The 17,912-nt window shown below is 50.0% G+C and overlaps 1 protein-coding gene across 1 annotated transcript in view; it reads right to left on the bottom strand.

Moving 5' to 3' along the window:
* INSC (INSC spindle orientation adaptor protein) overlaps positions 1-17,912 on the bottom strand; it is a 94,352-nt gene that overhangs the window by 30,737 nt on the left and 45,703 nt on the right. The window contains exon 6 of the mRNA XM_036323168.1: positions 11,020-11,145. Coding sequence (XP_036179061.1) covers positions 11,020-11,145 — 126 coding nt within the window. The remainder of the gene's footprint in view (positions 1-11,019; positions 11,146-17,912) is intronic.

Here is a 17,912-nt window from a genome sequence, read left to right as displayed (position 1 = left end):
TGCGAATATCTCAGGGACACAGGCTGGTGCACAGGCCCGTCATATATCACGGGTGCTGTCCGCTCACTTCCAGTTCCTTCTTACAGGTCTAGCGCTTGGGAAAAGCAGAGGAGTGGGTTGCTGGGTTGTGACAGTTAAACAGAATCATGCAAATGCAGGGAAGGGAGTGTGACCTAAAACCCCCAAATTTCCTCCTCCTTTCTGTCCACCAGTCACCTCAATTCTGCACACACAAAAAAGAAAACAGACAAGTGGGAACCACAAAGCCCTTGGACTGCCTCTCACCGGTCCAGGCAGGACCGACCTGTTTGCCCCGGGATAGCCAGAGGGAAAATCCAACCATAGAGAGGGAAGCCAGGGCCGCGCCCAGGAAGCAAAGCCAAGTGTCAGCCAAGGGGCAGGGCAAAGCGTTATGTCAGCGGTTCTCAACCTGTGGGTCGCGACCCCTTTTGGGGGTCGAACGACCCTTTCACAGGGGTCGCCTAAGACCATCGGAAAACACATATATAATTACATATTGTTTTCGTGATTAATCACTATGCTTTAATTATGTTCAATTTGTAATCATGAAATTGGGGGTCACCACAACATGAGGAACTGCATTAGAGGGTCATGGCATTAGGAAGGTTGAGAACCACTGCTTTATGTGGAATACAGGCCCCTGTGGGCCAGAAGCAGGATCTGAACGTGGGATGTAAACCAGATCAGAGAAGGTTCAGGACAAAGTCTGTGGACAATGGAAGGGGCTAAACGCTTGCTTTATAAAGGAGGTATTTGTTTTAAGGAGTCGTAGTAGAGCTAATAGCTCAATAAAAGTGACAGAAAGCCCAACCAGCCTTCTATCCTCCTCCCAAACTGATATATCCCAGCCCCCTCTCAACCTGTTTTGCTATGTCCAACAAGAATCTTTGATTAAAAGTTAAGTGCCAAAATGGACAAATACAAATATTAATATGTAATAGGGAATGGAATAATGGATGCGAGAGATTATATAGCCTGTTTGGCAAGCAAGTCAGCGAGGTAGAAAGAGCTGAGTTGTTGAGGTGGAAAGAAATCAAGAATTAAATCACTTAAGAATATAAATAGAAAATAATTTCCCTGTCAAGCAGATGATTTTTCCTTATAGCAGATTATCAAAAAGATGCTCTGAAGACATTTGTAGGGGAGAGGAGTGGAGATCATGAGGAGGCAGCAAAAGGTTATAAGAACAAGTTCGTCTCCCTTTGGGTTAGACCCATTAGGCATGCGCAGATGTTAAAATATAAGGTTTTCAGGAAAGTACCACTGGGTGCAGCTGGGATCTGACGGTACCAAAAACAGAAGATCAGTGGTTCTCAGCCTAGTTCTCGGATGATTAGAATCATCGAGGAAAGTTTTAGGATACGAATACCCAGGCTTCCCCACCAGAAATTCGGACTGAATTGGTCTGAGGTGGAGGCTGGGCATCAGAGTTTGGAAAGTTCCTAAGTAATGGTAGCGGAGAGCCTGTTGAACACCGCTTCCAAAGAGCCTGTGGTGCAGTGGAAGTTACAGTCTCAGGCGTGAGTGGGGAAAGCCTGGGGTCACAACTCGGCTGTGCTACCTGCTGACTTGGTGACATGGGCAAGTGGTTGACATTCTCTGAGCCTCGGTATTCTGGTTCTTAAAGTGATAATGATATCACATCTAATAATGAAATAGAAAATAAAATATTAAAACCATTCCCTCTGAAATCAATATGAAAACCAGAGATACCAATTTTTACCTCTCCTAGTCAACATTTGACAGTGGCCCTAGCCAATGCAACATGACAAGGCAAAGAAATGAAAAGGGCCCTAGCTGGTTTAGCTCAGTGGATAGAGTGTCGGCCTGGGGACTAAAGGGTCCCTGGTTAATTCCAGTCAAAGGCATATGCCCAGGTTGTGGGTTCAATCTCCAGTGGGGGGTGGGGGGGTGGTAGGGGGCGGTGTGCAGGAGGCAGCCGATCAATGATTCTCTCTCATCATTGATGTTTCTATCTCTCCCTCCCTTTCCCTTCCTCTCTGAAACCAATAAAAATATAATTTAATAAAAAGGTATAACGATTGGAAAAGAGGAAACAAACTGTCAAACTGCCATAATTTACAGATCTCAAATTGTGTATACTATCTGTAAAATCCAAAAGAATCTATACACCATTAAAATTAATTAGTGACTTTAGCAAGGTAATTAGATACAATATTCAAAACTGTATTTTCTCTGACTAGCAACAAACAATTAAAAATAAATATTTAAAAATAACACTTATGTTAACATAGAAAAACACCTAGAAATAAGTCTAAAATAGATGTGCAAGATGCTGACACTAAAAACTTAAAAAATTGCTGAGAAAAATTAATGGTCTGTGTAAGTAAAGAAATAAACCATGTTTATTGATTAGAACATCCTATATTATTTAAGATGTCAATTATCCCAAAATTTCTTTATAAATTTAAAGAAATCTCAATCAACACCTCAGCAGGTGTTTTTGTGGCATTAACAACCTTATTCTAAAATGTACATAGAAATGCAAAAATATCTATATGTAAAATAGCCTAAGCAACCAATACGGTGGAACGACCGGAATGACCAGTCACTATGATGCACACTGACCACCAGATGGCAGACGCTCAATGCAGGCGCTGCCCCCTGGTGGTCAGTGTGCTCCCACAGGGGGAGCGCTGCTCAGCCAGAAGCCGGGCTCATGGCTGGTGAGCACAGCGGTGGCAGCTGGAGCCTCTCCTGACTCCGTGGCAGTGCTACCAAGCAGCGGCAGCAGGCGCAGCGGCCGGGATGAACATGAGCAGCGCGGCGCCCGGCCCTGGTTTGGGCTCCTCCCTGGCCGCCTGCCACTTGGTGCACTGCTACATCCCCTGAGGGGTCCCGGACCGCGAGAGGGCACAGGTCAGACTGAGGGACCCCTGGCTCCAGTGCACAAATTTCGTGCACCTGGCCTCTAGTGTGTGTGTGTGTGTGCGCGCGTGTATATATATATATATATATATATATATATATATATATATATATATATATATAATTTCCAATAATCTTAAAGAAGGACAAAGTTGTAGGATTTATACTACTAAATAACATGATGTATTGTTTTGTTACTTAGTAATTTGGGAACTCAAGCAGTGCCATATTGGCAAAAGGATGGCCAAAAAGACTAATAGAACAGAAAACAACCCAAAACAAACTCATGCATCTGTAATCACTTTACTTACAACAAAGCTGCCACTTTAATTCAGTGGTGAAAAGATGGTCTTTTTGATAAATGGTGCTGGTTAAATTTGGAACACCATTGAAAATTTTTAATTTAAATGGATCATATACCTAAATGTGAAAGGTAAATCAATAAAGTTCCTAGAAGAAAAAACTAGGAGTTTTACCTTCATAATTTTTATATTTTTCATGACAGTTTACATTTAATATTGTTTTGTATTAGTTTCAGGTGTACAGCCTAGTAGTTAGACAATCATAATTTACAAGTGATTCCCCCCAATAAGTCTAGCACCTGCCTGGCACCATACGTAGTTATTATAATATTATTGACTATAGTCCCTATGCTGTACTTTACATCTGGTGACTATTCTGTGATTACCAAGATTTACAACTTAATCCTTTCCCTTTTTTTATGCAGCCCCCAGTCCCTCTCCCTTCTGGCAACCATAAGTCTGTTGTCTGAATCAATGAGTTGATAAAAACAAACATTTCTTAAATGGACACAAAAACACTAACTACAAAAGAAAATATCAATAAATTGGACTTCATGAAAGTTAAGAATTTTTATTCATCAGAAGACACCATTAAGAAAATGAAAAAGCAAAAATCAGCCTGGCTGGCATCGCTCAGTGGTTGAGCAACAACCTATAAACCAGGAGGTCATGGTTCAATTCCCGGTGCTGGTGTGGACTCGATCCCCAGTGTGGGGCATGCAGGAGGCAGCCAATCAATGATTCTCTCTCATCATTGATGTTTCTACCTCTCTCTCCCTCTCTCCAACATTTCAGAAAAGACAATAACCAAATGATCAATAAGAATAAAGGAAAATGCTCAAAATCATTACTCATCAGGAAAAAAGAAAATTAAAACCATCATGAGAAATTATTATACACCCAAGCAGTTCAGAATTGGGGCATTGTTCTTAATGCGCACCAGTAGTTTTATTGCTAGCTTTACCCAGTGGCCAGATAAGTTTCTGTTGAACGAGTACAAAAACGTTTTACAAAGTAGCATACTTTAAAAATATATTAGCTTGTAAGAATATGAAATAAATAACTTCAAAATGCAATGGGTACTTAATTTTAAGGCGTGCCTTAACATTTATGTAAAACACTGTGCAATATGAAAACACGAGAATGCTCGTGATCCGCCCGCAATGTGTTAAGGCACCTTCATTGTCGGCTGAGGGGTCTGGATTTTTTCCAGTGAGAGGTGGGGGATTTGGGTTAAGGGTTCTGCTCTGAGAAGGCCCAGGACAGACTTTCTGGGGGAAGCCAAGTTAGAAACCTATTACATTACAAGAAGTATCCACATCTTCCTCCTGAAAAAAACTGGGTCCATAGGAAGAATACCCTGTTGCTTGAATTTGTAACTCTTACCCCCAACAGGCAGGACACACCCGCCCTGACCTTGGTTCCAGACCAGAGTCCAGATGCTGCTAGTTCAGGAGAAAAGAGCCCCAAGCAGCATGGCAGGGCTGCCACTGCCGCCTCTGTGCACCAGAGGCCGCTGTTGCACAGCACATGGGGACCTCAAGCCCTGACTGAGCGGAGCCTTCGCCTGCTCTGCACTTCTGACTCAGGCCGCCAGGTGGCGCCATGCCGTTTCCAAGCTCAGGTTACACTTTGCCTTTGGGGTGCAGACCCTGAAACACCTGGGCCTTCCTTCAGTCTGAACAATGTTGGCCGGTAATCTCAGCGTGAACCTTCGCGGGGGGAGGCGGGGCAGTGTGCCTAATGTTCTCACTTCTCATCCTGCCCTCCTTCAAATACTATCCGCCCCTCAAGAAAGATGGATGAGGTTGGGAGAGTTGGCAGTGGAGAAGTGAATGAGCCACACCCCCTCTAGAAAGCCCCACTTGCAGGGCTGGGGAAGGAGACAGTGGCAGTCTCCACTCCAATCTGCCTGTTGGCCAGTCACGCACACACAGCTGGCACCCTGGGGTTCTCTGCACAGTCCCAGCCCATTCCCAGGGTGGCTGCATGGGGTGTGAGGGATGGAAGAGGCTGATGAGTCCAGGTGAGTTAGGCCCCAAAGAGGAGTGAGGAGGCAGCTGGCATCTCCATTCAAAGGCATTCTCCTTCTCTCTCACTCCTGGGTAAAGAAGGGCTGCAAGTCAAATAGAGAAAATAGTTCTTGCCTGGCATTCACAGCTCCTGTCTCTCTGCCCAGCCTCTCTTACAGACTAGAACTGACTCCATCAACAGGAAGTAGCTGTCTTGCCCTGGGTCTGCATAACTGCCCCCCACTCCCACCCCAGGGCAATTAAAGCAAACTGAGCCTCAGGCTGGGAACAAAAGCATGGGGTTCCCAGCCCAGGCTCTGCCTCTCTTGGTGTCTCTATGCCCTCCAGCCTCAACTTTCCCTTCTATAAAATGGCCATGACCATCTCTCCCTGCCTTCCTTGCAAAATGATTTTGAGAGTCAAATAAGCAAAAGGATAAGGAAAACTGGTTAACTATTTTGTTTTTCGGTTTTGTTTTATTTTCTTGCAAATATTACCTATTGCTGACCCTCTGCACCCCTAACAGGGAGTGGGTGCTGGAGCATTGGGGCCTCCCCATCGTCCCCCTTGCACCCCGCTCCCTCCTGCCCGGGGTCTCTGTGATTTCAGTAGCCGGTCCAGGCCTCCCTGTCTCCATTCTGGAAACAAGGTGAGGGGAACAGTGAGGGAGTTGCATGGAGACAGAGCAGCTTTTGCACCCCTCTCCTCTAATGATTTCCTCCTCAGACTTTAAATTTAGCTCTCCCCTCCTGCCCCCTGCTCATCTTTAATTCCTTCATCGATTTTCATTAAACTCTCCCCTTGGCTCCAGCACAGAGTGAACTCCTTATTTGAAAAACTAAAACAGGAGGGATCGGGAGGGGATGAAAGGAAGCTCTGTTGAAAGCAAGACGGTCTCTGGTCTCATGGCTGGAAGAAGCAACTCCTAGGACACTTGGAGGCTGTGTCTGAGGCTGTCTGAGCACTGGGCTTTGAGAGCCCCCACCCTTATGGCCCTAGATGTGAAGAACCCTGCTCCTCAGATCCCTGCCTCCCCCATGGACCAGAGCCCCCAGTCCTGCTCTAGTCCCCAGCCCCCTCCAATCCCATCCTGGTCCTTGGCCCTCGCCTCTTCCTCCCGAGGTGTAGTTCAGAGAACACCGCCTCCTCTCCCGTACTCCTCCGATTCACTGAACACAGAGCTTCCAAAAGACTGAGCGCCCCACCGGCCAACTGGGCAGCTGCGGAGTCTCTGGTCTGTTGAGGTCACTTTCCCCTGGGCTGCCAGGGAGCTCCTCCGTGACCCTCTGGGCCCAGCTCCACTGCCTCACCGGGCGGCCTGCCCCAACCCCCGGCAGAGGTGGTGCCACTGGCCTGTGGCCTCTGAGGGCCATGGGACAGCCTTCCCGCTGTCTGCACGGTTGGGCCTCTCCCGCGCAGCCACCCGGGAGGCAGGGGACACAGCTGCTGGTCTCTCCTCCCCCGAGCCCAGCATGGGGACTGGGCAATGCGGGGGGCTTGTCGGCCAAGGACACAGGGGAGGTAGGGCAGGCTTCCTGAACCTCACTGTTCCAGAGAGATATGATGGTGGGGGACCTGTGGCTAGGATGACAGCCTCTAGAACGAAAGGATGGAAGACCCGACCCTCAGATACCTCTGAGGAGGCCTTTTCTGTGTCTGACATCTGGTGTCCCACCCCCCACCCCCATCCCCACTTGGGGAATCTCCACCTCTGCCCCCAGCCAGGCCCACAGTCAGAGCCTGGCGCCAGAGAGCCCTTCCCTGCCGTCCCCACCTCAGAAGGCCAGCTCTTCCCAGGGTCACAGAGGGTGAAGAACACGGGCTTTAGAACCAGACAGACTTGGGTGTAGATCTAAGCTATACATTCATGAGCTGAGGGAACACAGCCCCCAAGTCTCAGTGTTCTCGTCTGTAAAATGGAAAAGTTGTGAGGACTTGTGCTCAAGCCCCACCCAGCTTCTCCATACTGCACCCTGGGCGGTGTCTGACCCACTAACCCCTCCACCCAACACTCCCTTCTCCACCAGACGGGAATCTTCCCAGGGCCATTGATTTGTTTAACCCCAGCCGTTCGCATCACCCTAATGGCTACCACAATCCTAATGGCTACCGTTCATGTGCCCAGCGCGTGCCAGGCACCACGTTACTGCACACTTATCCTCTGACAGCCCTGGGGGGAGGTTTCATCATGCCCATTGGACTGATGCAGATACCCCACCTCTGGGAAGGCAAGTCACTCGCCCAGGACAACATGTCCAAGCTCCTAGGTGGAGAGCCTGACTCCCAAAGGCCGTGATTTCCCACGGCGTCGGCCGCTTCCCCACGAAGGTGGGACAAAGGGATGAATCCGCCGTATGATCAGCTGGTGACTGCCCGGGAGAGGGAGCGAGTAAGTGAGTGGGTTACAGTGACTGACCCTGACCGGACGACAGAAAGAATGAAGGCGCAGATGAATAAGCGGCCTGACGCAAGTGGATGAAGTTATGACCGTGCAAACACCCCGACCCGTCACACAGCGGGGCTGGAGATGGATGGGGGTGCCTGAGACCTGTCAAGACCCACCCCCCCGCAGCGAGGTCTGTGTGTGATTTAATGTCGGGGGAGAAGGAGGAGCTGCATGACAGAGAAGAATTGCACCAGGTCCAGCACAATTTCTCACTGCCAACGAATTAATCGAGCTTCATTGAGGAGGCCAGGCCAGGAAATCAGGGGAAGGCTGGGACTTTGACATCATCTAATTAGGGCACACGCTGTGCCTGGTGGGTGGGGGGCTGGCGAGAGCCCCTGGGCACCCCACTGCCCCACCCTGTCCCTGGACTTCACCTTTTACCCTGAACACTGACCCAAGCCGACTTCAGCGGAACCTTCGGAACCAGCAATCGGCAGCCCAGGTCACAAAGGGGTATTGGCAGGGCTGGGGCAAGGGAGGGGGGCAGAGGCAGAGGGCAGGGGACTCCCAGGCCCTTCCTGGGTGTCCAGAACTTCCCACAGCTTCAGAAGCAGCGTCATGTGGGGGAACGAGTGTGGACATGGGGCTCACGATATAGGATGTGAGTCCTGTCCACACAGTGGGGCCCAGCCGGGCTGGCTCTGGCTCAGCGGAGCTGGAATTAAATTCCTGCCCGGCCTTGTATTAGCCCTGTGTTCTTGAGCAAGTTGCTCAGTTCTCTGAGTCTCCCCTTCTTTCCACTGCACCAATGGGTTAACAATTAAGTGACACAATGAAAGGAGGGGCCTAGCGAAGTGCTTGCCCAAAGCAAGTATTTCATACATGTTAGTGACTGTCCTTTGCATGTGGCCATGATAGCCTGCTGACCTGATAGAACAGGGGTCCACCATCATTTCCTGCAGAGAGCCAGACAGTAAACAGGTTTTGCTCTGCAGGCCGCATGGCCTCGTCAATCACTCAAAAGCAGACAATGACAATACCTACACAAAGGATCACGGCTGTGTTCCAGTCAATCTTTATGACTCAAAAATTTGAATTTCACATCATTTTCATATGACACAAAATGCTGTTATTCTTCTAATTTTTTTCAACCATTTATAAATGAAAGAACATATATTCTTAGCTCATAGGTCAGATAATAGCAAAAGAGGCAGCAGGCTGACTTTGACCCACGTCTGTCACTTGCCACCGCCTGTGCTAGAATGTAAGTTCTATGGGGACAAGGGCTTTTGTCGGCTTTGTTCACTGCTATTCTCCCAGCACCTAAAACAGTGCCTGGCAAATAGCAGATAGTCAATAAATATTTGCTGACTATTAATTAGGAGCTATGCCATTTGTATAAGTCACTTAACCTCTCTAGGCCTTGGTTTCTTCATCTGTACAATGGGGATGTTTGCACACTGAGGCCAACATCCAATGAAAGCAGAATGCTAACTTTGCATGTTCTACAGCTGCCATACAATGTAGTTGCTGTTTCTGGCCACACGGGGGCTCTTCTCAAGGATCGCTCTCCCCCTCATGACACTCCTGAAGCATCCCCTCTCCGCCAGGCACCGAGTGGGAATGAGAGTTGCCTGTGTATGGAAAGAAATCGGTCCTGGAGAGGGGAATGCCCAGGTAGGGATACCTTCTCCTGTGCCAGTTGGCCCAGCCAGCCTGGCTCAGTGGTTGAGCATCGACCTATGAACCAGCAGGTCATGGTTGTGGGCTTGACCCCCCAGTGGGGGCAAGCAGGAGGCAGCCGATCAATATTCCCCCTCATCATTGGTGTTTCTATCTCTCTCTCCCTCTCCCTTCCTCTCTGAAATCAATAAAAAATATATATATATTTTTAAATTGCCTCCAGCTCCCAGCCTTCTGGTAAACGTTTTCCACTCTAAACAAAAAGCCCTGCTGTTTTTCTTCCCCAGGTTGAGCATTTCCTGCTGCTTTGCAAACTCTCTGTAGCCAAGAAATCGGAGAACTTATGATTCTAGTCTGTTCTATTTTTTCCTCTTACCCTGCCAACCAGCATGAAAGAAGATGAGAACACCCCATGGGCCATTTTACCAGTGTCCAAGGGAAGATTTTACAAAAGAAGCGAGGACTATTCAGCACACGAAGCTGGAGACTCCTGATGTGTTTATTCCATGGACTCTGTCTGTCTGTCTGTCTCTCTCACCATCGCCCCCTGCTCCATTTGGCCATCCAAGCAAGCACATACATACCAAGGCTTCCCACCCCGTGGGAAGGGGGCACTCTGCCCAGAGGGCTGGCACTCGCTCCTCCACCACATTGCTGTGTGACCTCAGACAAATCACTTCCCCATTCCGAGCCACAGCATTCTCATCTATACCACGAGCAGACTCCCCACCTACCCTCCATCCTCAGCTAAGAGCACCTCTGAGCCCGTGGTGCTGTGACCCTGCCCCACAAGAGGAGTACATTTGGAAAGAAACAGGATGATCTGTCCAGGAGTCCAGACCAAACTTTAGAAGCTGGAGGAGAATGCAAGTCTCCTGGGCAGCCTGAACCAGCCTGTGGGACACGACGCAGAGAAAGGAAAGCAGGCCCATCCCCATTTAGACCAGTCACAGGAACAGACTCAAGGTACCTACCTCCAACCCTGCAAGCACCGCATTTGTCACCGGGACACACCAGGCCTTTCTACCTCTCTTCCATAAACATTTTCAGCATCTTTCCTTGAAACTAGCCCCCACTACCCTCCTGGCTAAAGTCCCTGAGGACCTGTCTGCAGGCTCGGACAGTCAGGTCCCCGCGGAGGAGCAGCCCCAGCCTTACAAACTGGGGTAAGTGCAATGGCCGGAATTGGTCCCATTGCCTAGGTTGGTCTAACCCCACCCAACCCTGTGCCTTGTTGACCTGGCATATGCTTGGACTTAGGCTTCACTTTCTCTTACCCAAAGTGTCTAGTCTCCAGTTTTGGTGGAGCCCCACCTGCTTGACAAGGACCTGGTACCCACCATGCTCTTGCCCATTCTGTCCCCTGAGGAGCTGGATCCTCCCCTCCTAGGGTCCTGCCATGAGTGAAGAACCAACCCCCTGACCCTGGACACCACTCCCACCCAACTTGCTGCCTCCAGTTCTGTTCCACCCACTGACTCTGTTCCACTCCACCCAGGAAGTGCCCAGTGCCCCTTTGGACCCTGCCTTTCATGGTCCAGCTCTTCAGTCCCTATTCCCTTCCCATCTTCATCACCTCCCATGGCCAAGATCCCAGCAGCTCCGTCCGAATAAAGGGATTCGGGAATTGCTCCATGAAGACGCCCAGCTAGCCACCAAGAGGTCTTTTCTCCCATCTACCCACCTGGGACCTCAGGCCCCGCCCAGCCAGCTGCACTCTTACCTTCTCCAGCTGGTGGACACCCTCCTCTACGCAGCAGATGGAGGCCAGCGTGCGGAGCGCCTGGGGGTACAAACACCGGAAACTGTCCTGCCGGCAGACCTTGAAGAGGGCTACGACCCCACCCTCCTGCCAAGAAAAGGAAAATGGCACATGACCTTACCGTGTGACCTTTCCTGGGCTGACTCAGAAATAAATAACTGACACCTCTCCTCACTTGGCAGGGATGGTTTGAGTCTGCAGGGTGGCAGAAGAGGGCACCCCAAAATATGCCACCTGGGCATAAGGAATATTTTGAACTGAAGACAATTGGGAAGAAGCAGATACAAGAAAAAATATCTGCCATCCTTTTATTTGCCTAAAAACAGGACATACATTTATGAAATTATCCCCCCATCCTCTCCTCTCTACCGGGAAGGACAAAGTTAATCACCAGAGACAACTTTAGACCAGCCGTGGGCAAACTACGGCCCGCAGGCCGGATCCAGCCCGTTTGACATGAACAAAACTATTGAAAAAAAAAGACCGTACCCTTTTATGTAATGATGTTTACTTTGAATTTATATTAGTTCACACAAACACTCCATCCATGCTTTTGTTCTGGCCCTCTGGTCCAGTTTAAGAACCCATTATGGCCCTCGAGTCAAAAAGTTTGCCCACCCCTGCTTTAGACCTTCGTCAGCCTCAAATGGCATCAGGGGAATCTACACAACATACTTTCCTACCAGCCTTTATCTACAATTGGTTCCCCAGATATTTGCCTTCCCACAGTTTGCTGCCCCAGAGACTCAGGGTCCTTTTTCTTTGTCTTGTAACTTCTTTAAAAATGCATTATTCCTTTGCTAAGATTCCAGTTTTCACCAACTCTGAGTTAATCATCTCTGAGCTCTCCCATGTGTAAGAGCTAATACACTGCTGTTTGTTTTCCCTTGTTAATCTGTCTTTTGTCAGCCCATTTCACAGGGCACCAGCCAGAGAACCTCGGAAGGTGGTAGATAAAATAATTTTCTCCTCTGCACACACACGCATATATACACACTCCCATGCTCACATGCATGCTGCAGTAACATGCTAGCTCTAGAAATAATGTCGCCCTTGATAGTCTAAACTGGAGGTGGGAGTCCCCAGATGTTCTGGGGTTCAAGTGCCAGGGGCCAGGGCAGGCATGTTTGCTAGGACCAGGCTCAACTCCACTCAACACTGCTCCCAGGTGCCTGGTAACTACCCCCATGGAGCAAGCCTGCAGTCACCTGAAATAGCTTCTAGAAATAAGTCTGAAGCAGGTGGAGGGAGCTGACGCCGAGAGGCCCACTGCTGGTTCTTGCCCTGCGACAAACACCCATTACTTCTCAAGTCCTCCCAACCACAACAGGCAGAAAAGAAGTTTTATGCCCTGGCCGGTTTAGCTCAGAGGATAGAGCATCAGTCTGCAGACTGAAGGGTCCCAGGTTTGATTCTAGTCAAGGTCTCACACACACACACACACGAAGAAGGAGAAGAAGAAGGAGAAGAAGAAGAAGAAGAAGAAGAAGAAGAAGAAGAAGAAGAAGAAGAAGAAGAAGGAGAAGAAGAAAAAGGAGTTTTGTTTATATTAATCCTATAATTTATTCCTATTTTGTAATGAAACAACTAAAGTCCAGATGGGTGAAATAATTCACCCCAAATCCACATTATCCTTGTTTTAACTCCTTCACTCCTGTTCGTAAAAGAAAAACAGAAAACAACCGTTAGGACCAATCAGCCTGGCTTTTGAGGTGAACTTGTACTTTGCTCACGCAAACACCTTTAACTTGTGAAGACTTCCCACACAGACTCATTGAAATGAGTCATCGCACATCATCCCTCCCCCGGCACATCATAAAGACAGGCTCCGGGCCCTTTTCATTCTCAGAGTTTATGGCTTATCACTGCAGCGACCAAGATGAAAGTGTCTCACTGCGGGGGCGTTTATAAATTCTGGCATTTTAGAGTCAGCTCACAGTGATTCTTAACTTTTCTATTCCTACTTCCTTTTGAGGTAGTTCATTTGTTGGGAAAGGGCATATCTCAGGACTGGTAAACTCATTCAAGCAGCCAAAAAGTATGAGTGGTTTACTATGTGCCAGACTCTGTGCTGGGCACTGAGCACGCCGTCTCGGTCACTGTCCACATGGAGCTCATGGTCTGATGGACGATGAGTCAGGGGAAGGCAGATCATGCTAAAGGCAGGAAGAAGCCTGGGTCAAGGTGCAGTGACAGAGGGGGTGCAGGCTAAAGAGGCACAGAGCAGGCACTTTTGTCCTAATCTGAAGTCAAAGTGAAGAACTCTGATTTCAGATGCACAGCCTCACTCTGATGAAAACCTGCTCCAGTACAGGACAAGCACGCCCTCTGAGTCCTTGCTCCACATCCCCCATCCCTGCCTTCCTGCTTTTCCACAGTCCCTGGGACATCTAATGAAGGGTCCACTTAAAGGCCTCACTCAGAGAGCCACTGAAGTAAAATCAAATTATCCTTTAAAGTGGGAAGAAAAGAAACAGCCAGCCCTGCTGGTAATTAATGACCTCCCTCCAGATTAAATATTTATATATGCATGTTTACAAAGGTATGTGCATTTATATATGTCTGTGTTTATACTTAATCATATATATTATATAAATACTAGAGGTCCAGTGCATGAAAATTCGTGCACTCAGGGGGTATCTCAGCCCAGCCTGCACGCTCTCACAATCCGGGACCCCTCGGGTAGGGTCCAGTCCCATCACAGCATGGCTCTGGTTCCCTGGGCCTGCGGGCCAGGGGGGAGGGACCAAGAGGCCAGTCTGATCACAGCATGGCTCTGGTTCCCCAGAGCCTGAGGGTGGGAGGAGAGACCAAGAGGCCAGTCTGATTGCAGCATGGCTCCATTCCCACAGCCCCCTCCCACCGCCGCGCCGCGGGAGACCAGGACCCAGGACTGACTCCTGCCAAGGCAGTGGGACCCAGGACTGACTCCCACCACACCGGCCAGTACCCTAGCCTGGTGTTTGGCTGTCCGTCTGGACATTTAGGTCGTGACGGACCTTGGCTCTTTATATATTAGGATTATTTTTAGATACATGATAGAGATAGATGATAGATAGATAATTATCTACACTAATAAAAGAGAAAAATGGTAATTGGCGTACGGTGCTACCCTTTTCATTGGCTAATCAGGGCTATATGCAAATTAACTGCCAACTAAGATGGCAGTTAACTGCCAATAAAGATGGCGGCTAATTTGCATATGTAGGCACAATGCAGGGAGGTGAAAGGGAAAGCAGGAAGAAGCCCCCTGCCACTGACAGTGATCGGAGACCCAGGGGGGAGCTAAGAGCTGGGGCCGCCTTTGCCCTGCCCCCCAGCCATGATGGAGAATCAGGTGCCTTTGCTGCCCTGGCCAGTGATAGCAGGAAGTAGGGGTGGAGCCAGCGATGGGAGCTGGGCACGGTCAAAGCTGGCAGTCCCGGGAGCTAGGGGTCCCTTGCCTGGGCCTAAAGTGGAGCCCACGATCGCGGGGCCGCTGCAGCTGCGGGTCCCCGCTGCCCGGGCCGGACGCCTAGGCCAGAGGCATCCTGCAGGGGCAGGGGCGGAGCCTGCAACCGCGGGGAGCTGGGGGTCCCCTGCCCAGGCCTAATGCTTCGGCCAGAGGCATTAGGCCTGGGCAGGGGCAGAGCGGGAGATCGCGGGGAGCTGGGAGTCCCCTGCCCAGGCCTAATGCCTTGGCCAGAGGCGTTAGGCCTGGGAAGGGGCGGAGCCTGCAACCGCGGGGAGCTGGGGATCCCCTGCCCAGGACTGACACCTCTGCCGGAGGCCTCAGGCCTGGTCAAGGGGCCGATCCGGTGATTGGTGATCAGAGGGTGATGAGGGTCAACTCCTCTGGCCGAGGCATCAGGCCTGGGCGGGGGGCTGGGGGTCCCCTGCCCAGGCCTGATGCCTGGGCCAGAGGCATCAGGCCTGGGTGGGGGGCAGAGCTGGGGATTGGAGGGATATGAGGGTCCCCTTGCCCAGGCCTGAAGCCTGGGTCAGAGGCGTCAGGCTTGGGCGGGAGGTGGAGCAAGCGATCAGAGGGAGATGGGGGTCCCCTGCCCAGGCATGATTTCTGGGCCAGAGGCCTCAGGCCTGGGCGGGGGTCAGAGCCAGTGATTGGGGGGAGATGGGGGTCCCCTGTCCAAGCCTGATACCTCTGGCGGAGGCGTCAGGCCTGGGCAAGGGACAGAGCCAGCAATCGGAGGGGTCTGGAGGTCCCCTGCCCAGGCCTGACGCCTGGGCCAGAGGCATCAGGCCTGGGCTGGGGGCAGAACCAGTGATGGGGGGAAATGAGGGTTCCCTGCCCAGGCCTGACACCTCTGACAGAGGTGTCAGGCCTGGGCAAGGGGCCGATCCTGCGATTGGAGGGTGATGGGGGTCAACGCCTGAGGGCTCCCAGTATGTGAGAGGGGGCAGGCTGGGCTGAGGGACACTCCCCCCACACACACACCCAGTGCACGAATTTCGTGCAACGGGCCCCTAGTAGATAAATAATAGACTAGAGGCCCGGTGCATGAAATTCATGCATGGGGGGTGTCCCTCAGCCCAGCCTGCACCCTCTCCAATCTGGGAAACCTCGGGGGATGTCCAACTGCCGGTTTAGGCCCAATCTCACACAGGGATTGGGCCTAAACCAGCAGTCGGACATCCCTATCACAATCTGGGACTACTGGTTCCTAACCACTCATCTGCCTGCCAGCCTGATGGCCCCTAACTGCCTCTGCCTCAGTGGCCTTGTCCGTAAGGAAGTTGGACATCCAGAAGATGCCCAGTCCACCCAGTCTAATTAACATATTACCCTTTTATTAGTATAGATAGGTTGATAGATAATCATACATTAGATAAATGATAGATAGATTGATTGATAATCATACATGAGATAAATGATGATAGGTGATAGGTAGGTAGATAGATAGATAGATAGATAGATAGATAGATAGATAGATAGCTGTAGATCATTTATATCTGGAATAGCCAATGAAGAAATGGTGCCAAAGAATGCAGGCCAAAAGCCAGGATCAATGTGGCTGCCTTCCTTTGGCTCAGGAAGCACTGAGCCCAGCGTATATTTAAGCCTCTGTTCCCATTTGCATTTGCTTCTCATTACATCCTTTTCCAGGCCTGTGAAAAAAAATGGCCTTCTTAGCATTTTTAGTTACTAGGAGAGGAAGAGGGGCAATTCTGACCCCAAACTGAGGAAATTCTTCAAATCCTGGTTCTGCTGCTGGTTAACTTTGGCCCCAAATGGGGTCATGATACAGCTACATGATGGAGTTTGGGGGGAGTCAATGAAGTCATGTAAATGAAAGGGCCTAGCACCCAGTTCTGGACAACCGGGTGACGGCAGGCTATGGAAGGGTTCCTGGTTAGAAGGGTGTCTCTTACGCTCATGAAGGGCGGTGTGTCAAGTGCTGGAATATGTGGGAGGGTGAGGAAGAATGAAACAGTGAGTGAGTGAGATGAATTAGTGGCAGGGGCCACCCTGAAGTGACCGCCGAGGACCCAAGAGCAGCACTCATCTTTGCGTGAAGCCGGGATTCGCTGGAGCTAGCAGAATCACACTGTTGGCTGGAGCTTATTTAATTTTATAGAAAGCTCTGGGCTCAGAGCCCAGTTGTATATAGTATGCGTTATTCAGACAGACTTGGGCTAAGCTATCAAAGCTCTGGGGTGTGTAGACTGGTGGTGGGAAGAATAGAGGAGTTGGGGTGCAGGGTAATCTTGACAGAGCACAGTGGAGTTTTTTGTGCTTTGCACTCAGGAAGGGATGAGGAAGACTGGGCTTGCTCCATGGCCTGCAGAGGAACCCAAGAAGCTGAGATGATGGACCTCAGACAGGCTGTCACATCGTCTCCTGGAGGCAGCTCAGATGGATGGAAGACCCAAAGACAGATCACACTGGGCCCCAAAGAGGTGGGTGGAGAAGTCCAGTGGGGGAGCTGCCCCACAGTCGTTGCAATATTGGGCACATCTCCTGAACATGGACAGTGAGGTGCTGTGCAGGGTGTACCAGGTGGTCATCTGCTCCAGGTACTCAACCACTGTGAGTCTTGTATTCTTTTTTGTAAAACGGTCACTAGCCCTACCAGGTTTGGCTCTGTGGATAGAACATCAGCCTGCAGACTGAAGGGTCCCTGGTTGGATTCAAGAGCACATGCCCGGGTTTCAGCTTGATCCCCAGTAGAGGGGGTGCAGGAGGAAGCCAATCAATGATTCTCTCTCATCATTGATGTTTCTATCTCTCTCTCCCTACCTTTTCTCTCTGAATCAACTTAAAAAATTTAAAAAACAAACAGGATCACTGATACTCATCTCAGAAACATGTGTGTAGACAAGATATAACATGTGGATAGTTCCCACACTCAAAGGACCATCCAAATCTTTAAACTACTGGTCCTAGTTCTTGAAAGGCCAGGGCTGGTGTTGGGAATGAGGTTAGTTAAATAGCTGAGGAGCGGGTCCCGGCAAAGGCCTTTCCCCACTGCTTTCTTAACACAAAATATTTGGGATGGATATTTAACCAGAGTTAAGTCCTGGTCCCCAAAGAAGACTAAGGCCATCTTCAGCTTAGATCCCTCTCTGCTTCTGAAAGTGGAGTACAAATGTAGGCAGTAGGGGCCATCTGTAGCACATGGAGACAGAGCTCAGAGCGCCCAGGCCCTGAAACAGAATAAGAGCTCCGGCTTTCCTTCCTAGAAAAATTTTAAGGCCTGTTCTTTCCAAAGTGTGAAAACATTTCAGGCCCTAGCCGGTTTTGCTCAGTAGTTTGAGCGTTGGCCCGAGGACTGAAGGGTCACAGGTTCAATTCCAGGCAAGGGCATATATGTTGCTTGCAGGCTCGATCCTCAGCCCTGGTCAGAGCACATGTG

Source organism: Myotis myotis, unplaced genomic scaffold (assembly GCF_014108235.1).
Source record: "Myotis myotis isolate mMyoMyo1 unplaced genomic scaffold, mMyoMyo1.p scaffold_m19_p_10, whole genome shotgun sequence".
Classification (NCBI taxonomy): Eukaryota; Metazoa; Chordata; class Mammalia; order Chiroptera; family Vespertilionidae; genus Myotis; species Myotis myotis.
This window is presented reverse-complemented; position numbering and strand designations above follow the sequence as displayed.